The sequence below is a fragment of the Pelobates fuscus genome, chromosome 7 (genome assembly GCF_036172605.1).
Source record: "Pelobates fuscus isolate aPelFus1 chromosome 7, aPelFus1.pri, whole genome shotgun sequence".
In the NCBI taxonomy this organism is placed as follows: domain Eukaryota; kingdom Metazoa; phylum Chordata; class Amphibia; order Anura; family Pelobatidae; genus Pelobates; species Pelobates fuscus.
Window position 1 is genome coordinate 186,932,518 of NC_086323.1, and position 25,451 is coordinate 186,957,968.

The following is a 25,451-nucleotide window of genomic DNA, read 5'->3' on the forward strand; positions in this document are numbered from 1 at the left end:
GTAAGTGCTAAGTGTCTCACTGACAAACACACACTAACTAACAGACACCAAACAAACTCACTAACAGACACACACAGTAACACACACACTCACTGACACACAAACTAACACACGCACACACTGACACTCTCAGCGCTCAGGGGAGAATGCTTCCTCGCGTGCCAGCCATGTAACGCCACTGCCAGCCTCGGGGGGCCCTGAGGTGGCCAGCTACTGGGCCCCCCAGGAGAAGAGACTGGCAAAATGTGGCCACACTGGCATACATATCGGGTCGCAGGGTGGCCGGGGCCCCGCGGTATGTACGCCAGTGGTTCCTACAAGCTATAATACCATATTGAAAGGCAATCACAGTGGTCTTATGTCATGAGACAGCTGATACCCAGCTGCAGATCAGCTGTGAATGGACTATTGATTGCTGTGACACAAGTGACGCAGTCCAAAAAATTTCACTGATTACCTTCCAGGCTGCCTTGTCTCACATATTGCCTAATACATACATCCATACACACACATACTGCCCAATGCATACATCTATACACACATATTGCCTAATACATACATCCATACACACATATTGCCTAATACATACATCCATACACACATATTGCCTAATACATACATCCATACACACACATACTGCCCAATGCACACACATATTGCCTAATACATACATCCATACACACATATTGCCTAATACATACATCCATACACACACATACTGCCCAATGCATACATCTATACACACATATTGCCTAATACATACACACATATTGGCTAATGCATACACCCATACACACACACTGCCTAATACATACACCTATACACACATATTGCCTAATACATACACACATCCATACACACACACACACACACTGCCTAATACATACATCCATACACACACATACTGCCCAATGCATACATATATACACACATATTGCCAAATACATACACCCATACACAGATACTGCCCAATACATACTTCTTTACACACATATTGCCTAATGCATACACCCATACACACACACTGCCTAATACATTCACCTATACATCCACACATCCATACACACACACACACACACACACACACACACTCACACACACTGCCTAATACATACATCCATACACACACATACTGCTCAATGGGTACTTCTATATACACATATTGCCTAATGCATACACACACACACACACACATATTGTCTAATACATACACCCATACACACACTGCCCAATACATACATATATACACACATATTGCCCAATACATACACCCATACATACACTGCCCAATACATACACCCATACACAGATATTGCCCAATACATACATCTTTACACACATATTGCTTAATACATACACCTATACACGCACACTGCCTAAAACATATACCCATACACACACACTGCCTAATACATATACCCATACACATAATACCACCCTATACATGCATCTATACACACATATTGCCTAATGCATCCATCCATATATGCACACTGCCTAATACATACATTTTACATGAAATACATCATTTATAGCTATGATAAAAAAAAAAAGGTTTATTTAATTTGGTGGGATTGTATTTATAATATTGTGGCATTTAATTTATATTAATGAGTTTACCTAGTTTAATTAATGTTACAGTGAACCTGTCTGACAGGTTCACTGTAAGTAAAACAAGTTTTCAATATAATCTATAATGTGCATTATGATCACAATTGGTCACTCACACACTCTTACTTAAGTATACACACAATGTCACTTACAAACTCTCATTAACACACACTCATACTGAAGTATATATACAACATCACACACTCTCACTAACACACTATTATTAAGTATACACAGAATGCCAACGACACTAACACACACTATTTTTAAGTATACATACACTGTCGAAAACTATTATTAAGTATACACACATCACACACTCTTACTAACACACAATATTAAGTATACTTACGATGTCACACACTCTTATTAGAACACGCTGTTATTAAGTGTACACACAATATCACTGACACACTCATTAACACACACTCTTACTGAAATACACACACACTCACAATGTCACTCACAGTCACACTTTATTTACACACACACAAACCATTAGCCCCCTGAGGCTCCATGTGGGCCACACCTGTGCTGTGGAGGAGGAACCATTCTCCAGCCTGCAGAAAGTCTCCCCTTTCTACTGCTGGGGAGCAGGACAGCAGTGCACAGTGAGCCAATGTGTGTCAGTGTTTACAGGCAGGGGGTAGCCAGGATACCATGTCACGTCCTGGCTTCCCCTGCCTGCAGGATCCATCTGCTCAGGGGCTGGGCTCACAGTAACATCCAGGGAGCCCAGCTCAGCAAGCAGTAACTTCACTTTCAATTGGGGAGCAGGGGGGGGGGGGGGGGGGGGCATGGCCCCCTCCCCCCTAGCAACACCTCTGAGTCTAAGGAAGTAGCAAAGAAAAATAAAGTATAGGGGTGATTACATTAAGGAGACTGTAGGGTAACAGAAACATACATGGAAGGTCCTTCAAGATGCAGAGCTGGTTTCTACTAGTAGAGTAAAGTTATGCTCTGCTTACAGAATAGCACAAATGGCCTGTTGACCATAACATAAAACATTTGTACAGTATATGCTGCTATGGTTAGCGACGACATGTGTATTTGTAAATAGTCATGACATGAAGAATTAATCCTTAAAGTGACTTTTTTTTCTATACTTTAAACTTCTTAATACGTTTTGATTTTTAGCCAAGGATCCCTGCAAACCATCGCCATGTTCCATCAATGCTGACTGCACATTATTGGGTCCAGGCCAAAGTCAATGTACGTGTAAAGATGGTTACTATGGAGATGGTGTGATGTGCCCTGCTTTTAATCCATGTTTGATTAACAATGGAGGATGCTTAGAAAATTCAACAAAGTGTACATATAGGAGTCCAGGAAAGGTGTGTCAATCATACATACAGTGATTTATATGCAATTCTATCCTAAAGTTTTCTATGGAAAGTTATATGTTGTTTTTTATTTAATTATTTCATTTTTGTGAACCCAGTGTCCAAACCATCACCATCACCTCCACCTACTCCATCAGCACTATTCAGCATCTGCATTCAACTATTGCCTAATTGAAGGCTATGGGCTGTCAACTGCAATGAGGGCCATATATGGCAACCGGTCTACTGATAAACATGCTGAAGTGTTAATAGTGTAGCACATGGATGCCCAACCTTTTGGCTTCCCTAGTCACCACGTTGAGCGAAGTGGAAATGTCTTGGGCCTCACATAAAATATATAATATAATTAATTTATATAATAAAACTCCAAAAGCCCTTTTCTTAATGTTGTTACTTCATTTATTTAGTAGATACCTCCCTTATTTGTTATCCTATTGAGGATTGCCATATTTAAGGATACTAAATTAGGGAGCTATCTAGTAAACAACTAAACATGCATATACACATAACCACAGATTTTACCTGCTATTACCGGGCTTTTTTAAGATAAGAGGCAGCAACGATAAGAACCACTTATATATAGTTTTACCTTTTTCAGATCTTAGTGTTCTTAAAGTGACACAAGCTTGTCGGTTTCTTGGTGTGTTCATTCATGAAAGTTTGAAGTATAGTTCATTCCTGTTATACTTTTAGAACAGGAACGAACTATACTTCATACTTTCATGAATGAACACACTAAGAAACCGACAAGCTTGTGTCACTTATACTTACATCATAAAAATGAGTCATAAAAAAATAAATACAGTAGTGGGTAAAATATCCATTTATAAACCTAGAAGTGGATTATATAGAGAAAGGACAAAGAAATAACACAATGAGACATAGTATACTTCACAAGATCTACTGGAAACTCCAACAGAATTAAATAACCTACTGTATTTAGGTCACACTAAAGGGGATTAGATTTCCAAGTTCTCGTTAAAAGGGATGGCAGATTTAAAAATATTACAGATATGCAAACATCAACACTTTGCCACTGTTTTCTGCTTCTTAAAAAAAGTATCAGCTAAAAATAGATATTTGAAGATCTTGCAGACTTTACTATGTCATAATATAGCACTGACCACCTCACTGAGGGTTTATCAGTTATCTGCAGTTTTACTCAATAAAATAAAAAAAATGTGGGGTCCTCAAGATCCCCAAAACATAGGGTAGGGGTCTGACGTGTAGCCTATGTGGCTACATTTGTGGCAAGATGTAGGGTTATTAAATTGGGCCTAGGTGATGCCCACCTTCCTGGGCTGTTTACATGTGCACCTAGCTCTGAGTCCCTTTGTGTGTGACCCACTCAAGGGGCATCCAAGAGATGCCCAGACTCCTTGGACAATATATTTGCCCCTATTAGGGTGCCTAGTTAAAATGATTTTTCCCAGTAGCTATGGTACACAAGCTCCATGCTACAATCCTAAAATGTCCCTAGAAAGAGGGCCACAATAAAAGAAAAAATAACTGTATGAGAAATAGTTAATATACACACCAACTGAAGTCTGCTTTGTATTTTAGGCTTAACAATGATAAATCTAAAACCATAATAAACTGACAAACTTTTTACACAGAAAATAAAAATCACCCAAACCACAAAAAGAAGATATTAAAAAGAAATCACAGAAAAATCACATCCATATAAGTCAATTTAGAACTCAAGTGGCAACTGAGATAGGAAATTACTTTATAAAGGCCTTCCCTATGCTTTACATTTTCAGAAGAAGCACTGTGATTGGTTTGGGGATCACAGCAGTCAGATGCTGTGATCACCTTCTAACTTGAGTTTTTTGGGGTTCTTGATAAATGTTATTAGTTTGACGGGCTATTTAAGTGGTGGCTAGGACCATCAACTTTCCCCCTAATAGAGGCAATTACAAGGGGCCAAGAAGATTGGACATCTCCTGGGGTCAGCATGGTACTTATCTCACTATCTTAAAATATAGGGAAATTGTTAATATACACTTCTACTGCTGATGGGATGTCACATTCAGCTTTGCGAGAGAAGGGGAACTAATGGCAGTGCCTGGTCCCGTTTAATAAAGAGGATAGAGCTCAAGTCAGATAATCTGAAATATGTTGATTTCTTGCAAATTTTAATGTAAATATAAATATATTAATATATTTGTTACTTAGGCTTGGTTATTTTTGAATATTTAAATGCACTGTAATATTTTAAAAAGAAATACATGACACACAGCAAGGGGTGTCCTTAAAAGAGCACATTGCTTTGTGTGGCTTACTCTTTCAAAAATATATATAAGTTTTGTATTTATTGCATATTTCTTATATATAACACTCTTATTCATTTAGTTTATTTGGTTGATAGACTGATCACCAAAGATGAAAAGGGTTGACCTGTTTTGTTACTTAGTCTTTCTGCAGTTGTCTTCCGGGAATGAGAAGCTTTGACGCATCTAAAGGTTGCCAGGCACCAAATCCTTGTCGTCTATATTCGTGTGATAAATCTGCATTATGTGAGCCATTTTCTTCTGGAACATTTATGTAAGTTGATCGAGAAAAAAAATAAGCATTGTGACATTGAGCATACTGTGAAGTTTATGATCCACATCCTTGACTTCAATCCTTTATGACATGTCAGTTTAATCTTCATAAAGAAATACAGACTAGTGGTGTCAAAAGGAAGTGTGCAAATAAAATTAATTATTACGTGTGAAATTTTATTTCTACTTTTTTGGTTAACCTATAGGTCAGAGTTATCCCAAGATACATATACAAGTGAGCAACATAAGACAAGGCATATCAAAACAGCAGTCAATAAAGAAATACAACCACTTATTTTTTTTTTTTTTAAATGAAAAGTAGCTTAAACCAGGAAAATATAAGGAAATAAAAAGAATGACATGCTTAAGAACTTAACTAAATAATGAATATAAGAAAAATCACTGGATGCCGGAGTACTTAAGTGTTAATGAACGAGTACTGCGCCCTATAATAGACATATGACAAGATTAGGTTAGCGAGAGCACCCAAAAAAAAAAATTATGAAAAAAAGTGTCAACTGAAATATAACGTTGCCCATCTAGTATGGAATCTTACTCAGCTACCGCGTTAATCAGCTTAGAGCTTTGGGTGCGAGCTCAGTAGTGAGATCAGCCGATCCCCGCCAGAGGCAAGAGTTCAGGTAGGGAACATCGAAAGCACAGTAGAGCAAAGTGCTCCCACAGCCCCATGCCATCTTTATTCCACTGACTCAGGAACCTCGAAGGGTCAAATCCTTCCCCTGTATGGGGTTAGCAGAGAGATCGTGTGGTAAACTCTGTTTCCGGTGGGTGATCCTCTGCTTCCATGGGCTATGCATGAAGGCGAAGCCTCTAGGAGCTCTCGGCCCAGGCAGGCGAGCAGTAGGGTAGGAAGATGCTTGTACAACAATACTATCCAGAGGAGTACTGATCTGCTCCTGCAGGACGGCTCCCAACATTTCCTCCCTTTTGCTTAGGTAAGGTTGCCAGTGAACATTCCTGCAGTTTCAGCCAGAAGCGTTCAAAGACTGTGTCCAGTTGTTGTAAGGCAGCTTCAACAATGAGGCTTCTGGGAGGGAGGTTGGCCAAGGGGGCAGCTGCCATCTTGAGTGTGTACTTTGGGAGATATGCTCTCTGTGGTCACATTGAAGCACAAGGTAAGGGCAGAGTGAGCAGTCCCAGGGTGTCCAGTGGGGACCGGGATAACCACCATCAGTCGGGGTGGAGGGAGTAGGAGTGCAGTGAAACTGAGACCATGAGGTCAAGAAGATCGTCCACCTTCCCCCAGCTCCATCCCCAGTAGAATAGATCAGGTCCCTGGTGGGTGGATGAAACAAGTCAAGTTGCAGTGTGGTCACCCAAGAACCCCTCACAAAATAAGATCCCTGCAGAGTGTGACTGTTGTGTAATCGGTTCAATGTGCATGTCTGCACTCAGGGCCGTCATCAGGGGGTGACAACCATAACGGTTGTCACGGGCCCGGCCGCCCGGGCCCCACGTGTAGCAGCGGAACTGCCGCCGGTGCCGTTGCACCGGCGCCCACACGCTGATGGGGCCCATCGGGTGACCCATGCACTTAGGGCAACCCGATGGGCCCCATTTCTTCAGGGGCCCAGTCAGAGCTGCGGCCGTGGTATAGCGCGACCGGCCCCTTTATAAAAAAAAAAAAAATGGTGCCGCAGCCATTGAGGTTTAAAAGCTTCATTACAGTAATATGGGATTCTTATTGACCTCCATACTTTATTCAATTATTAGCTTTCTGTGCTGGCTGGCTAGCAAGCACTGGGCAACTGCCATATAATTAACCCTCGCACTGACAACGCTGTTTTTTAATTATTTGTCTGCTATTTGATAGTTTTGCCAGTGGGCAAACCATTTGGATTTTTTTTTTTTTTTAATTAAGGCCCAAATTTGCAGCTATTGTGTCTGGATTTCAGTCGTCAGCTGTCATTCGGACAACGTCAAAATCTGAACATTGTTGAATTCCACGAACAATATCTGGATTTTGCATTCCGAATAGACCCTTACGCAACTGGGTGATGTTGCCCATTTGGTACTGAGACTTGAGTGAATAAGCCTGATAGTAACAGCTATTTTCACCTCAATATTGCAACCCTTGATCCTGTAACTCGGTTCTCAAGCTACAAACTAGTTTTGGTTTGTAGTGTAAAGTGTATTGTGTAGGGACAGGGGTACTATCTGTTTGGGATTGATTAGGGGTGGAGTGAATGTTGGGAACAGAGCACTAGTTGGCTGGGATTACTTGTGGCTGGGTTTATTTTTGGAAGTAAGGATTGGTTTACTGGGATTTATTGGAGCTGGGGCCAAGTTTTATGTGATTTTTAGCTGATGAGCCGCTTACGGGGCTGGGGTGATGTGATTGGTGACATTATGGGTGATAGGATTTTAAAACTGATGATAGGGGAATTATGTACATAAGGGAATGTGATTTGGGCTGCAATAATGGATTGGGGCAAGCATTATTAGGATACATTAATGTATTTGGGACTGTGATTATAAAATTGGGTAATGTGATAAGGTAAGGTATTATGGGAATGGAGTAACTTGATAGGGACTGACACTGATTACAGGATTATTAGCATTAAGGTTTAATTGTGTAGAGTGATAAAGGGACTACATGGATTGAAGTGACTGGTGCTAGGGATGCAGGGATTATTGTATTGGGGAGAAGGTTGTGGCAGGGGAATTATGGGGATTGGCATATGGAGAGTGTGACAGGGATCATGGAATTATAGGTTTTGGGGTGATTGGATAGGGATGGGGTTACATATGTGAGGCTGGGTGAATGAGTCACGGGCCAGGGGCCTTTGATTAACCAGATCTATAGGGCAGCAGGTCGCAATATGATTATGAGGGCTATGGGTTGAAAGGTTCACACGGCCTTGTATTTGAACTTTGGTAAGTCTAACGTCACCTCATACCAGCAGTATGTTTTTCCAAACAATATTTATTAGCATATTCCTATTTATATTCTATAATATGTCTGCTATTCTGTGAAATAATGGTGACGGCAAAGTGGATCACAACGATTTAAACCATATTGAATATCCTAGGTGTGTTTGCCATGAAGGGGAGATTGGGGATGGCAAGGCCTGCTATGGAAGTATATTGTATCAACTCAACAAGTTCAGTATCGAGGATACCCAGATGAGAAAACAGCCCGGTGCTTTAAGGTTATTAGGTACTACACATTAATGTTATTAAATGTTATGTGCATGGCACCATTAATCCACTTGCATAATCTAATTCTATGGTTTACAAATACTATTAAGTAGCATTATTGGTAAAATGTATGGTAAACCTGGCCAACATGTTACTTAATTTTATTGTGCATTTGCTTGTTGACCTATTGATCTGTGCATGTCATTTAACAAAAAAAATAATGATATTCCGGTAATCTAGCCTTTCACAGTCAGCAAAAAATAAAAAATAAATAGGAATTTAATTTATATTTTCCTTAATGTGCAAGACAAGGTGTGTATTCCTAGCAGGTAAATTAATTCTACAAATAAAAAAAGATCTGTTTTACAAACCTGGTGTTTCTGCTTTTCATTACAATAAATGTTACACAATTTAGTTACATATGTAAAAATGTATTGTAGTGTTATACTGAACACTTACATAAAGTATAAATGCAATGTTTTCCAACAGAAGACGCTTGTGGATCGACTTTGAGGAAATATGGCCCTTTCACAGTTTTTGTTCCTTATATGAATATCAAGCAGATGAATGTAAGTAGATATATGATAATAAACCACATACCTTGTTAATTACACTTTGCAATATCTGTCAGTGGTAGGTATACTGGAGCAAATGTAAACATTTGCTAGCAGAGACAGACCTACATTGTAAGAAACATAATAAACTCACTAAGGTAGTGGATACTAATACAGATGCTATCCGAGATGTTGAATCAGTGGATTAAAGGAACACTTAAAGGAACACTATAGGGTCAGGAACACAAACAGGTATTCCTGACCCTATAGTGTTAAAACCACCATTTAGGTGGCTTCTCCCCCTTAGAACGGGTTAAAACTCAACTCACGCAGGTCTGCCCCCAATCCACCTCCTTGGTGACATCATCAGAATGTCTGACTTTTAGCCAGACTTTTAGTCTGGCTAAAATTAGCAAGGAGGCGGGATGGGAACGGATCCAATCGCTGTTTTGGCCAATCGGCACCTCCTCATAGACATGCGTTGAATCAATGCATCTTTATGATGAAAATTCAGTGTCTCCATGCAGAGCGTGGAGACGCTGAACAACACTGCTGCCTACTGTGCAGCACTGCCCCATGAAGCACCTCCAGTGGCCATCTGAGGAGTGACCGCTGGAGGTGTTCCTAGGGGGAAATGCAAACACTGCCTTTTCTAAGTCAACAATGCCGAGAGTTAAAAAAACAATCTGGTTTACGTATGTCTAATGTGAGTTGTGGAAAGGACACTGTCTGTAGCATCTTACAGTGCTGATCCATAACATTAAACTTAAACCCTCTCCCCACTTTTTTTTTTTTTTTTTTTTAATTCTTTATTTTTTCGTGCAAGAGTTAATATTACAAGCTTTCATGCTTTGCCACAACAGCAGTAGCATGTATCAGATTAAAACAAGATTTTACAATTGTGGCAGAATATAGTTGCACATTTTTTTTTTAAGATATTCAAGAAGAAATAAACGTTTGGGAAAGGTAGGAGTAGATAAACATGCTAAGACATTGCTTTATAGATTTGAGTCGAGGACAAATGGTTCAGAACAGGTCTGATATACTACCAATAGTTAATACACAGGATAGGAGCAGTAATTAAGCTAATGGCATGCTTAACAACATAGATTAGTAAAATGCAACTTATATCAGACAACGTTAGGTGTAGATAGCTCCGCATTTTTTATATTGACCACCAGGGGGCAGCGATCCACTAAGCTTGCCGGGCAATGCATATTTTCAGGCATAGACAGGTGCAATTGTTTGCCCTGCAGTGATGAAAACGTTTGTGTTACACACATAAATGGTAGTGAAAAGTCAGTACAAGACACAAGTATGTACAATACTCTGCAGGATTTTCATTTTGTGTGGTTAGCCTCCGCTTGGTTGCTGCTGCTGCAGCTGTGCTGGGTCTGCTGGCTTCTCAGCCCTCTCTAGGTCGCTTGTTTCCCGCTGGGTGCTAGCTTGTTTCTGTGTTTGCGATTTTCTGGTCATGTGTGAGTTGCTGTTATGCTTTGCCTGCATCAGTCTCGGGTACCTGAGGGAGCCTGCGTGCTGTGCCCGCTCTGTGTGAGCAAAGTGGGAGTCCAGGTAAGAACCCCTTGGTCTGCCGATTGCACAGGGAGCTGCAGCTTCAGCTGGATGTGAGCACTTGGTTAGGAATGGGCGCGGCGGCCATTTTGGAGTCTGCCGTGCGGACCTGCTTTGATCCCCTTGCCGCTTGGATAGTGAGTGCGGTCACTGCCTCTCTCCAGTGGGGTCCGGGATAACCCCCCCGGCCCACAGGGGGGGGAACGGGGCCCTTAGTAGGCGCATGAGACGACCCGCCGGACCAAGCGCGGGAGATCGGCCGTTTCTCCCGCCAGGGCCTCGCGGCAGGCCTCAATCCCGCTTGCCCAGTGGTCCGCTCTGCTGTCAGGACGGGGGCTGAGATTGACACCGCGAGTGGCTTTTTGTGTCCTCCTTGCCTTCCTGTGGCCCCTGCTCGCCAAACGGAGGCATAAAAGGGTAATTTCTGCCTGATTGCTGTAATTTCTTTGAGGAGCCGAGGCGCCCCACGTCCTTCCCGCTCGGCGGTCAGGCCCCACCCCTGCCTCTCCCCACTTTTAACTTCTATCCCCATCTATGTATTTCTTCCATCTCTCAATTTCCTTACCACATGTACACAATAAGCTTTTTATATATCCAGCCTTACCTTGAAAATATGAAATTAGACTTAAATATGATGGTTTGCCAGAAAACAGATATAAGCCACTGCAATTATTTAAGCAACCATATGAGAATATGTTTCATTATAGTATATTATGGACTATAAATTATTTAAGCAACCATATGAGAATATGTTTCATTATAGTATATTATGGACTATAAATTATTTAAGCAACCATATGAGAATATGTTTCATTATAGTATATCATGGACTATAAATTATTTAAGTAACCATATGAGAATATGTGTCATTATAGTATATCATGGACTATAAATTATTTAAGTAACCATATGAGAATATGTTTCATTATAGTATATTATGGACTATAAATTATTTAAGTAACCATATGAGAATATGTGTCATTATAGTATCATGGATTGATATGATAAAAAAAAAAAAAAAAACAGTGACTGTATGACTTATGACAGCAAATGTACCTCATTCACTGCACAGGAAACTTCAACAAAAGAATTCTGCAAACTCCACATCATTCCAGGTCAGCATTTGACATTTGATATGCTGACAAGAAAACAACTATGGACACTCAGTGGGGAGGTCTTGGAATTTTTACAAAAAGTAAGATTGCTTTTATTACTGCATTTATGCCCAATATTTTTGCTACTAAGGTTATTGGATAACAGCTTAATGTACTATAAGTATTTAATGGTAAAGCTTAATGTACCTACAATGGTAGGAGCACCATCAAACTTCTTTATTGTAAAATAAATTAAAGTAAAATAGTCAATGTTTCAGACCCAGACCCGGACTTTTTTCTGGGCATTTTAAACATATACAACGAGGGGATTTTGAATGTTTGCCCACTGACAAAGAAATGATCAGTCTATGATTTTAATGGTAGGTGTATTTTAACAGTGAGAGACAGAATAACAAAAAAAATTAAAATCCAGAAAAACGCATGTCATAAAAAGTTCTAAATTGATTTGCATGTCAATGAGTGAAATAAGTATTTGATCCCCTATCAATCAGCAAGATTTATGGCTCCCAGGTGTCTTTTATACAGGTAACGAGCTGAGGTTAGGAGCACTCTCTTAATTTCAGCTCGTTACCTGTATAAAAGACACCTGTCCACAGAAGCAATCAATCAGATCCCAAACTCTCCACCATGGTCAAGACCAAAGAGCTGCCGAAGGATGTCAGCTACAAAATTGTAGACCTACAAAAGGCTGGAATTGGGGGAGTGGCCGAACTGCCGAGCACAGCAGTCGCAGAAACCTTGAGCTCCGTGCAACAAATGGCGAAAAACCGAATAAAATCCCCAAAAAACTACCCACGGACCCCCAAACAACGAAGTCGGAGATCCCCCTACTGTACAGCTCGATGGGGAAGAAAAATAAAAAGCCGGGACCGGACAAACATACCACAGAACGGACGATCGGCGATATGTGGAGGCAAGCACGAGGCACGATAGAGCCTAACATGGCGGCCCTCCACGGCGGTTGTTCCGATTTCTCGGACGATTTTTCTGGAGATGCCGAGGAGGATTACATGACAGCCCCGGCCATCACACGAAGGGCCAAACCAGCGGGTACCGACGGGGAGTTGGTAACCACAGGGGTCATGAAGGCGCTTCTGGCTGATCTACAGAGGAATATACTGGCAGACGTAACAGCCCTCAGGGGAGAATTGCAGGGCCTGACAGGCCGCATTAACACACTAGAGACAACGTCTCAGGGACATCAGCAGGACCTAAAGACCTTACAACAGGCAGTACTGGACCTGCAAAAACAGAACCAGATACATGAACACCGCTATGCGGCTCAAGAAGATAGCAGGAGAAGGCAGAATCTAAAGGTCAGAGGGCTTCCAGATGAGATACCCGAGACCGACCTGCCGCAGGTGGTACGGCGTATGATAGCCGCCATATTGCCACACGAACAGGCTAGGACCATCACCCCGGCTGACCAATTCCGAACCCTGAAACCTCCCAAGGCGCCACCAATGGCCACGAGAGACACTATAATCACTTTCCGAAGCGTCAAAGAAAAAGCAACGATTCTCTCGGCTCTCCGAGGTAAAACCCCTATGCAGTTTGAAAACAGGGGTCTAACCTTTTTCGCTGACCTGTCTGGCAGCACCCTGGCCTGGCGCAGGACGCTTCAGCCGCTCACCACACTGCTCCAACAGCACGGTGTCGCCTACCGCTGGCGGAACTCCAGAGCTCTCAGTGTACAGACAGAAACGGGATCTCATCTGGTGCACGGCATGGAGGAAGCACCGGACCTCCTGCGGACCCTGGGCATACAACAGACCTTGCTCGACCAGGAACGACCTCCTCAACCAACCACCCTGGCACGGACCTGGGACCCGGCAAAAATAAACCCCTTTGTCCCGAGAGGTTCAACCCCTGAGTCCTATGCGGCGGTCACCACCTGAAGACAGCTCCCCGGGTACCATACGCCCTATGGACACTGCATGTAAGTTACCCCGATGGGCCCTTTTGAGACACTTGGATTGAAGTATACCCCACACGCTATTTGTAACCCTGGACTGCAGCGAACCGCGCTCATCAGTACGGCCAGTCTACATGGCAACCATCTTTTCAGGCATGACTGACTCTCCCTGAAACTCGCTGGCGGACTAGTCAGTCGTCCCTGTGCGGATCTCTCATTAATGTTACCTTGACTGTGTGCGCCGGGCCACAGTAGCTTACTCCCTATGCCCACTTGAAGCCCTACCCTAACCTGTAATGCAATTGCTTGCTTCCAACTATTCTACCCACAGGGCCTGACAACATAGCCCAATCCTTCTAAACTGGAGATCTGTCCCTCCACGGACTATTTCTCTCCTAGCAGTATATAAGTGTAATATACAGATAATAACATACTATAGAGTCTAGCCAGCTATTGTCTGCCCTAAGTACATATGCTGTGATCTCCACCAACAATAGTCACTCCACACACGTATTTACTCCAGCCTGGGTGACCCCAAATTTGTGCATGTTCTACTACTGTAATGTTTTATGTTTATGTCTTATTTTATTTTTTCTCGACCCATACGCAGTGACTTAGCTATTTTGTATACAGAGTCAATATGTTATGTTTAGATATACAGTGAAAATCTTCCTGCGCCCTGTGAGTAATTAGTACTATGCCTGGCTACCTGTAAAGGACAACCCTTTACACACGCCCCAACCAGGATAGTTAGCCTCTGTCTATGCAGGGGGCTTCACAAGGCATAAAATCAAGGCATAAGATGAATTATGATGTGGGTGTATTGATAGTCCCATGCCCCTTGCTTAACTGACAGGAACGCGTTGGTAACCACAACCATACCTAGGGAACCGCGCTCATAACAAGGTCACATATGGTTAGAATATCTGTATACCTCTCTCTCATTGAAACTAAAACGTTAATCTGGGCAGCGCAACCCCTCAACCTACATGGTACCCCCTATGGACATAGGCTGAATCTGGCTCTGGGTCGGCTCAAGGGGGGTAAACCTCAAGACACACACAATAGCCTTAACGCCATGTGTAGTCGTACAACAGCTACTAGTATGATTCTGCTATTATTCTATTTTAAGTTCTTTCCCAATTTCGTATGGGAACTACGCCTCGACCCTCTAGACTACTCTACCCACAAGGTGAATCAGGGCATATGCCCAATCTACATAGCCTAGCACTCAAGGGCGCCTTATACATAAGTGCACACCTGTCGTGAGCCCAATATATTGTAAACGAACGCTCTTAGTACACTCACACAGCCATACAGTTAACCCCCAATGGACGCTTGTTTAAAGCAACAACCCCCTTGCAAGTGGTTTATCCCCTTATTGAGTTCCAGGATAGCCACCTAACAGGCAATCCTCTTAAATGTTTAACCAGCAAATTTAATCATCTCAAATGGGTCTACAATGTTATGTAGCCTGATGACTCTCTATTGTAATAAGTTTGCCTAGAAAAGTACTGTTTAAGGCTCTGTTAGCAAAGTTAATATATGCCTGTTATTTACATAAAAAGAGGCTGACGATTTTATAAGACAATATGTATCACACTGTGAAACCCCCAATTTGTACAATTATTATTGTCTCCCCTTCTTTATTCTGTACCCGTAACCGAATATGCCTCAATAAAACAAAGAATGACAAAAGGCTGGAATTGCCTGCATGACCATCACCAAGCAGCTTGGTGAGAAGGTGACAACAGTTGATGCGATTATTCACAAATGGAAGAGACACAAAATAACTCTGTCTCCCTCGGTCTGGTGCTCCATGCAAGATCTCACCTCGTGGAGTTTCAATGATCATGAGAACAGTGAGGAATAAGCCCAGAACTACATATTTACTACATCTTGTTAATGATCTCAAGACTGCTGGGACCATAGTCACCAAGAAAACAATTGATAACACATTACTCCGTGAAGTACTGAAATCATGCAGCGCCCGCAAGGTCCCCCTACTCAAGAAAGCACATGTACAGGCCCGCCTGAAATTTGCCAATGAACATCTAAATGATTCAGAGGAGAACTGGGTGAAAGTGTTGTGGTCAGATGAGACCAAAATTGAGCTCTTTGGCATCAACTAAACTTGCCGTGTTTGGGGGAGGAGGAATGCTGCCTATGACTCCAAGAACACCATCCGCACCGTCAAACATGAAGGTGGAAACATTATGGGTTTTGGGTTGTTTTTCTGCTAAGGGGACAGGACAACTGCACCACATCAAAGGGACGATGGACGGGGCCATGTACCATCAAATCTTGAGTGAGAACCTCCTTCCAGCCAGGGCATTGAAAATCGGTTGTGGATGGGTATTCCAGCATGACAGTAACCCAAAAACACAGCCAAGGCAACAAAGGTCTGGAGTGGCCTACCTAGTCTCCAGACCTTGATCCCATAGAAAACCTGTGGAGGGAGCTGAAGGTTCGAGTTGCCAAACATCAGCCTTGAAACCTTAAAGGACCACTATAGGCACACAGACCATTTCAGCTCAATGAAGTGGTCTGGGAGCCAGGTCTAGTTTTAACCCTGCAGCTGGCAACATAGCAGTTTCAGAGAACTGAGGTTAACTGAGGGTTAATCCAGCCTCTAGTGGCTGTCTCACTGACAACCGCTAGAGGTGCTTCCATGATTCTCACTGTGAAAATCAGAGGGAGCCCAGCGCTGGAGAAAGGTAAGTGGCTGAAGGGGTTTTAACCCCTTCAGCCCAGTGGGAGGGGGGCCCTGAGGGTTGGGGGGACGTAATGACCCTATAGGGACTTGTTTTCCTGGCACTATGGTGGTCCTTTAATGACTTGGAGAGGATCTGCAAAGAGGAGTTGGACAAAATCCCTCCTGAGATGTGTGCAAACCTGGTGGCCAACTACAAGAAACATCTGACCTCTGTGATGGCCAACAAGGGTTTTGCCACCAAGTACAAAGTCGAAGAGGTCAAATACTTATTTCACTCATTGACATGCAATAATAATGTGTGCATAATATGTCCAGTTTAGGAAAAGTAATTCAAAATAAATTAATTTATGTGTCTTGATTTATAGAAAACATAGTATGTATAGGATTTCAGCTTATTTTGAAAGTTACAGGTCTCAAAATACAAGGACTAAAATACAATTTCAATGTGAAACAATTTTAGAAGTTGGTATGTTAGTCTTATAAGCTTAGTAGCCATCACAAAAACAAAATTGCCACACAAAAATATTTATTTATATAAAGTAGACATCACAGGCTATTTACCTAAGGTTTTTTGACACTTTTTACATAGCTATTTCATTGCTAATCTCTGCTAAGTATTGGAGTAAATTTGTGTTTTTTCTCTATTTTGGCATATACACATATAACAAGGTTTTTTAATGTGTATTTCACAAAGTTGGTGTGTGCTATTCCTGCACAGAACCACATATTGTGTTCAGCTATATCTGCCTTTGGCACTATTCTGTGAAGCTACAATGCCATAAAAGAGACAAGGCTACTTCAGTTTCTATAGTTAGAATTTTCATATATTGATTTGACGGGCCTGTGTCTCTTTTTGTGGCATTATTGCAGTTTCAATGTTATAATAAACCCTCAAAGGGCTTCCATTTGAGAAAGCACACACCCCAGGGTATCTTATATGGTGTATATTGTGCCTTAACTTGTCACCATTTTTTCACCAATTTATGTCAATGTTTGCGGTGAAGAAAAAAAAGTAATTTTTTACATACATGCGGCATTTTTGCTGAGTATTTCTTACCCTTGATATGTGCCACTGTCATAAAATCCCCCAAATAATGCTCAGATACATCTTCTGAGTAAAACAATATGCACAATGTATGACCTAGACACTATTTTGTGAAGTTACAGTGCTGTAAAAGAGAAGTGACAAGTTCAGGTTTTTAAGTGGGAATTGTCATAGTTGGTTTTGATAGCTCCGTGTTCCATTCTGGAGCACTTCAGCAAGGGACATATTCCAACTACACCATAAAAGGCATAGCATTTCTTAAAGAAGACATCCCAGGGTATAATTTTTCCACTAGCTTGTACCAAGTATAATGGTAATAAGCATTTTTTCTGCCTTTTTGACAAACAAAGTGAGTTTGCACAGTATAATTTGCAAATCTTATATGTGCAACGGCTGTATAATATTTCATATGTTGCTCAGCTATATCGTCTGAGTACAACAATACCCTCCTCGTATGTTCCTTTGCCAGATATATGTGGATTTTGAAGGGGCACATTTGTGACGCAGCCATTCAGTTGTTTTCTAAATTTGAAGTTTTACGCTATGTCCATGATTCATTTTGGAGTAGTTTAGCTGGTTATTCAAACTTCCCCACAAACACATACTATTTATTAAAGAATACACCACGGGGTAATTCAAAAGGCATATTTTGAACCTTAGCGTGGGATTATTTTTTCGCTAGTTTGTTCCAGGTGTGGTGGTAATGAGCATTTTTTTATGTATTTTTTTTGTAAATATAATATTTATTTGATTTTCAAAACAAGAAATAACAATGGGACTCGCAGGTCCCGCATTGAGAAGAAATATAGCATTATAGGCATGGTACTTGAGTAGAGGCTTTGGCGTGCAGGCCCCGGGATTTGAGGACTCGCAGAAGCTCTCGGTTCAGGGCTTGACCCTGTGGGAGAGTCTTTACGAAGCTCTGCATCTGTTCGTATCTAAATTGAGCTAGAAAGGTGTGGTCTGTGTCTCTGCTGATGTCCGTCAGTTCCCTCAACCCCTGTGTAGAGCAGACATGTCTCAGTCTGGGTAGTGGGTCCCTGACTAGAGTCCTGAATATCGTGGGGTCCAGCCCTGGTGAGAAATCTGTGTTATAAGTGAGTGGGAGCAGTGGTGATGGGTATGTTGTTAGAGAGTGCCTCCCCGTGCATCTGCGCCATACCTGCAGTGTAGCCTTTGTGTATGTGGAGTAGCCCTGTTCCCCTTCTCCCTTCTGCACAGGAAGCTTAATGTATTTTTTTAAACTGTGTTTACTTTTTAAAACTTGTTTTTAAACTTTTTTGTTTACTTATTACATGTTTTTTTTACACTTAAAATTTTTAAAAACTTTTTTTTCCCCGTAAACCCCTAACTAGCAGTAAGCAGCACTAACAGTAAATTCCCCAATTTCCCATAACGCACACTCACCCCAGCTTGCAAAATATATAATTTTAAATGATTTAACCCCTTAACGAAGAGTGACGGACGAGGTCCGTCACTCAGGGGAATGCGTTAATGACGAGTGACGGACCTCGTCCGTCACCCGTTAAAATTAACCCCAGATCGCCGCAATCGCGGCGATCGTGGGGTTAATGGTGCTCCGGTCTGCCTCTGCATTAGAGGCAGACCGGGAGCACCGGATCGGGCTGCCCCAGTACATGTGCCCGCTCTGACAGCATGTCTGAGCGGGCACATGTGCTCTCTATACTCACCTCCGCCTCCCTGCACTTCCTGGTTCTGTGTGAAGTGCAGGGAGACGGATCTTCAGTGATCCTGCCCCCTGGTGGAAAAAAAAATAGTAAAATTAAAATCCCACCCCCCTTTACCCCCCCTTTACCCATTTTAATAAAAAATTAACCCCTTCCCTGCCAATTCCCTGACTACAGTGATCAATTGGCAGGGATTACATTTTACTAAGATCTGATTTTTTTTTAACCCCTGAGGGTTAATTCTTTTTTTTTTTTAACCCTCAGGGGTTCAATTTATTTTATTAATTAATTTAAATATTTTAAAATTATAAATTTAGCTAGCTGGGGAGGGTGGGGAATTGGGGGATTTAGTATTACGCTAACTAGGGATTAACGTTAAAAAAAGTTTAAAAATAAGCTTTAAAAAGTTAAAAAATTAAGTTAAAAAAAAGTTTTAGGGGGCGGAGCCTGGCTCTCAAGGAGAGTGGACGTGCATGCTGTGAGCTCCCGCTGAAAAGGCCAACAAACCACCTTTAAACGGTCTAAAACAGCTATTGACCCCACTGACGGGCAGCACAGAGCCCAGAGGGGACCCAGCGAGACACCCTGAGACTCTGCAAAGCGGATCGGGCACGGGAAACTGGGAGAGCGCCGCTGCGGCCTACTATACCGGAGCTGGGGAGGGACGGCTGACCTCCCTGCTTCCAGGTACCCCACGAGAATAGACACACTCCTACCCCCCCCTTTGGACCGGTGGGGGTCATCCCGGTCTACGCTCGACAGCCTAACTCAAGCAACATGATATCGGCACATAGACCCAGAACGGAGCACAGCCACATGGAGAGGGCCGAAGCGAAAATGGCGCCTGACACGTGGCATGATGGGGAGACACGAGAGCAATGTGCCCCAGTCCTTTGCTCCGTGGACCGCACACTACAGCGGCTGAATAAGCACATTAAACGGTTCTGGAGGAAACTGGAAACCCTATTCTTTCCTAAGCCGCACCAACCTCGAGTCCAGAAGCGGGACGGCAAGAGCCGGAGGGAACAAGGGACCCCCTCGGGCCTACAGCACCGAAACAAGCCTGCACCTCTCACTAATGGCCCACCTGGGCCGAAGGCCACCAAGGGTCTGACCCGACGACATCGCCCACACGGACGGAGAGACGGCCGCCACAGACGGCGACAAACCCTCGCATCCCTCCGTCACTCCCGCTATGGGAAGGACCCGGTCCTTGGAAGAGATAGGGCTCGTGGCACAAAGATGTCGGCCTTCATACCGGCCTGGGGCTGGAGGGAGGACCCACCCTGCCCCCGGCGAACAGCCGCCTTTGTTACCCGTCCAGCACCGACCGAAGCGAGCAGATCACAGGGCCCAGACCGAAGATGCACCCCACAGGTGACGAGCTCCCGGCTCACCTTTGCTGGACTCTGGCACGACGGCTCATGCAGCCTCCCCTCGCAGGGAATTGGGTAAACGGCCTACAACACCTCTGAATGTTGTTAGCAGTAACCACACTGACTGTAACGATAATGACTCTCAGGGGTGTACTGGAGGAAAGTTGCTTTCCACTACATAACACTGGAAATGTATAATTTGATTGGTCACAACTGTGTCTCAGTGCCCTTAACTTGGCGACTGCTGATACAAATATCTAGAAGTTTAACGCATTTTCAATGCATGTGCTGATTCACTTCTCCAAACTATGTCACATAAGTTGCCTACTAGCCCACTGTAACCTGATTCCACCAGGTTATTTTGCCTACCACATAGAAAAGCATGTTTAGCTAGATAGCACAGCAACTATCGCTTTTTGTTTTTTATTTACTCTTTAAACCAGGCTATATATTATGTTTATGCATGCTATATACATCATTAATCATAAGTTACGGGCTTGTTATATATTGGAAGTATGTGCACTTTCTTTGCTTGATAAACCTAGCGATTGTATTAAAACAAAAAAGAAAAATTGTGCGATTATGCATGCCACAGACAAATCCTTATATATGCTGTTATATGTTGATACACGCTGTTGTGGCGATTGAAGTAACTCTGTACCCACCCGCACTACAAAAATAAAGAATTAAAAAAAAAAAAAAAAAAAAAAGTTTTAATAACGTTTAAGTAAAAAATTTAAAAAAATAAACCCTTTACCCAGTCCAAATAAAAATTAACCCCTTCCCTGCCAGTCGATCACTGCCTACAGTGATCAAAATACAGATCACAGTATTATACTGTTCTAATTATTTTTTAACCCCTGCCGATTAACTTTTATTTATTTTTTAACCCTCAGGGGTTAAATTTATTTAATTAACTAATTTAAATATTGTATAATTAAATATTTTGCTAGCTGGGTTGGGTGGGAGTTATGGGAAAATGGGGAATTTACTGTTAGTGCTGCTTACTGCTAGTTAGGGGTTAACGTAAAAAAAAAAACTTAGAAAAATGTTAAATCTGTAAAAAAAAGTTTTACGAAAGTTTAGGAAACTTTAAAAAAATGAATAATCAAAACAAAAGTTGAAAAAATAGTTTTAAAAAGTAAAAAAAGTTTTAAAAAGTAAAAAAATACATTTAATAACGCTCATTACCACTACACCTGGTACAAGCTAGCGGAAAAATGATCCCACGCTAAGGTTCAAAATATGCCTTTTGAAATACCCTGGGATGTCTTCTTTAAGAAATGGTATGGCTTTATGGGGTATTTGGTTTATATAGCCTGGTAAAATACTCTAAAATGGGACATGGGCACAGCGTAAAAAAATTTAAAGTTTGAAAAAAATGGAATGGCTGTGTCCCAAATGTGCCCCTCCGATGTCCACATATACCTGGCAAAGGTACATACGGGGGTATTTTTGTACTCAGCAGACATAGCTGAGCAACATATGAAGTATTATACAGTGGTAGTACACATAAGGTTTGCAAAATATACTGTGCAAACTCACTTTGTGTGTCAAAAAGGCAGAAAAAACGCTTATTACCACTACACCTGGTACAAGCTAGCGGAAAAATGATCCCACGCTAAGGTTCAAAATATGCCTTTTGAAATACCCTGGGATGTCTTCTTTAAGAAATGGTATGGCTTTATGGGGTATTTGGATTATATAGCCTGGTAAAATACTCTAAAATGGGACATGGGCACAGCGTAAAAATTCAAAATGTGAAAAAAAATGGAATGGCTGTGTCCCAAATGTGCCCCTCCGATGTCCACATATACCTGGCAAAGGTACATACTGGGGTATTTTTGTACTCAGCAGACATAGCTGAGCAAAATATGAAGTATTATACAGTGGTAGTACACATATGGTTTGCAAAATATACTGTGCAAACTCACTTTGTGTGTCAAAAAGGCAGAAAAAAACGCTTATAACCACTACACCTGGTACACGCTAGCGGAAAAATGATCCCACGCTAAGGTTCAAAATATGCCTTTTGAAATACCCTGGGGTGTCTACTTTAAGAAATGGTAGGCCTTTGTGGGGTAGTTTGAATTTAAAACCTGCAAAGATGCTTGGAAATTGCACATAGGCCCGGCGTCAAAATTCAAAGTTCGGTCAAAACTGATATGGCTTGGTCTCCTATATGGCACTGTAGCTTCACAAAATAGTGCCATAGACATACAATGGGGGTGTCCTTTTACTCAGAAGACTTAGCTGAGCATAATTTGGGGGGTTTGAACTTAGTGGCACACATGAAATATACAAAATGCCCAGCAAAAATGCAATCCGTATGTAAAAAATGCACAAAATTATTTTTTACCACATACTTTGGCATGTAATGGTAAAAAATGGGGGCATGTTAAGGCACAATATGCACCTTATGAGATACCCTGGAGTGTCTACTTTTACAAATGGTAGGCCTTTGTGGGGTTTTTTTGAACAGTCAAACTACTATAATACCCCAAATGGAAGCATAGGCTCATTAAATCCGTCTCTCAAAATTCTACTGTGAATACTGAAAAGGACAGGTCTCCTATATGGCACTGTAGCTTCACGAAATAGTGCCAAAGACATACAATGGGGGTACCGTTGTACTCAGCAGAAGTAACTGAACACATAATAAAACTTTGTACAGGAATAGCACACACCAACTTTACAAAATACACATGAGAAGTGCTTTGTTATAAGTTTGTGTGCGAAAACCCCCAAAAAACACAATTTTACTCCAATATTTAGCAGAGGTTGGCGGTAAAATGGCTACGTAGAAAGTGTCAAAACAACCTTAGGTAAATAGCCTGTGGTGTCTACTTTATATAAATATATACTTTTGTGTGGCAATTTTGTTTTCTTTTATGGCTATTAGGCTTACAAGACAAACATACCAAATTCTAAAATCGCTCCACATAAAAAGTTTATTTTACTCCTTGTGCTTTGTGACCTGTAACTACCAAAAAAAACTTAAAATCCCAGACACATTATATATTCTGTCATTCACAACAACTAAATGAATTTATTTTTAATTACTTTCCTTAACCTGCACTAATTATGTACACATTATTATTGCAAAAACTGTAAAAAAAACACACAAATTCATTTTTTTGCATATTTCTGTATTTTTTTTATAATAAATAAGCATTTATATATATATATGTGTGTTACATCAAATTAAAGCCCTTTCTGTCCTTTAAAAAACGGTATATAATATGTGTCGGTGCAATAAATTAGTAAAATGCAAATTGCAGTTGGACGCAAATAGCAAAAAATGCAAAAAATGCCGTTGTCATTAAGTGAAAGACAAGCTTCTGAAGCTCTGTCCTTAAGGGGTTAAATTAATGAAATAAATTTAACCCCTGAGGGTAAAAACAAAACAAAAATCTGATCAAAATACAGATCACAGTATAATACTGTGATCACTGTAAGCAGTGATCAACTGGCAGGGAAGGGGTAATTTTTATTAGGACTGGGTGGGGGGGGGATATTTGTTCATAATATTTTTTTTTTTACACGTTATTAAAACATTTTTTTAAAAAAAGCTTTTAACGTTAACCCCTAGCTAGCCTAACACCAAATTCCCCACTAACTTCCACCCACCCCAGCTAATATATACATTTTAAAATATTTAAAATTAATAAAATAACTTTAACCCTTAAGTGGTTTAAAAGAAAAAAAATCAGATCATAGTAACATACTCTAATCTGTATTTTGATCACTGTAGTCAGTGATCAAATGACAGTGAAGGGGTTAATTTTAATAAAGCAGAGAAAAGGGGGGTGGGATTTAACTTTAACTTTTTTTTTTTTGTTACAGGGATAAGATCAGCAGCACTGATCCTTCTCCCTACACTTCACACTGACCACGGAAGCACAGGGAGGTGGACCAGAAGTCCCTGCAGCACATGTGCTCGCTTGACAGCCTGTCAGAGTGATCACAGCTGCAGGGACAGTTTGATCGGGTGCTCCAGGTCTGCCTCGAATACTGACGCAGACCGGAGGAGCGTTAACCCAGCGATCGCGTAGATCTGGGGTTAATTTTAGCGCATGACGGACCGGGTCCGTCATTAAGGGGTTAAGAGATAACAGAAAACAAGAGTTTAGGCAATAAGCCCCAGACAGGATTATTAAGTAAACAGGAAAACCTATAAGAGAAATCATAGGCTGGAGGAAGAAGATGAACCTATACGTGGAATTATAGGTTAGAGTTAATAGAAGGAACAGAAGTGAAGGTTTAGGAAATATGCCCTAAGCAGGTTTAAGGTAACAGGGATACAATTAAATAAAACTGAACAGGAACATAAAGGATAAAGTAATACAGGTTAAGTTAGCAATTGAGGTGATCAGCCTCTTTGGTTTGAAATCAGAACTGCATGTTCAGATAGTTATAATTAGGGTCTTTCAGGATACTTGCAAAAAAAGGAAAGTCTGTAATATACAGGAAGGTTGTGTTTCAGGTAGGAGAGCCGTAGGTACTAGCAAAGCGATAAAGCTTTCAAAGTCCAGAATTAAATGAGGTTGGTTGGCAGGTTGGTTGGAATAAATCAGGATTGTAGAGTAGATCGGGATGGTTCAAAGTGAGTAAGAATAGAGCAGGTTTTCTTCAGTAAGAGCCAGGAGCAGAAGACTTGTCAGGTTCAGAACAATAACTTCTCTCAATGTACAAAGGGAACTCCTTTCGTTGAGTGTGACCTTTTATAGCACATTCAGAAGATCAGTTTAGGTCGGTGTGAGAGACTGTGCTAGTAGCTAGGGAGGCCACTAGTGGTGAAAACTGGT

General features: G+C 41.5%; 1 protein-coding gene across 1 annotated transcript in view; it reads left to right on the forward strand.

Annotated features, from left to right (window-relative positions):
• STAB1 (stabilin 1) overlaps positions 1 to 25,451 on the forward strand; it is a 426,801-nt gene that overhangs the window by 62,503 nt on the left and 338,847 nt on the right. The window contains exons 8-12 of the mRNA XM_063426973.1: positions 2,749 to 2,945; positions 5,371 to 5,501; positions 8,554 to 8,681; positions 9,152 to 9,231; positions 11,861 to 11,983. Of these exons, the coding sequence (XP_063283043.1) occupies positions 2,749 to 2,945; positions 5,371 to 5,501; positions 8,554 to 8,681; positions 9,152 to 9,231; positions 11,861 to 11,983 (659 nt within the window). The remainder of the gene's footprint in view (positions 1 to 2,748; positions 2,946 to 5,370; positions 5,502 to 8,553; positions 8,682 to 9,151; positions 9,232 to 11,860; positions 11,984 to 25,451) is intronic.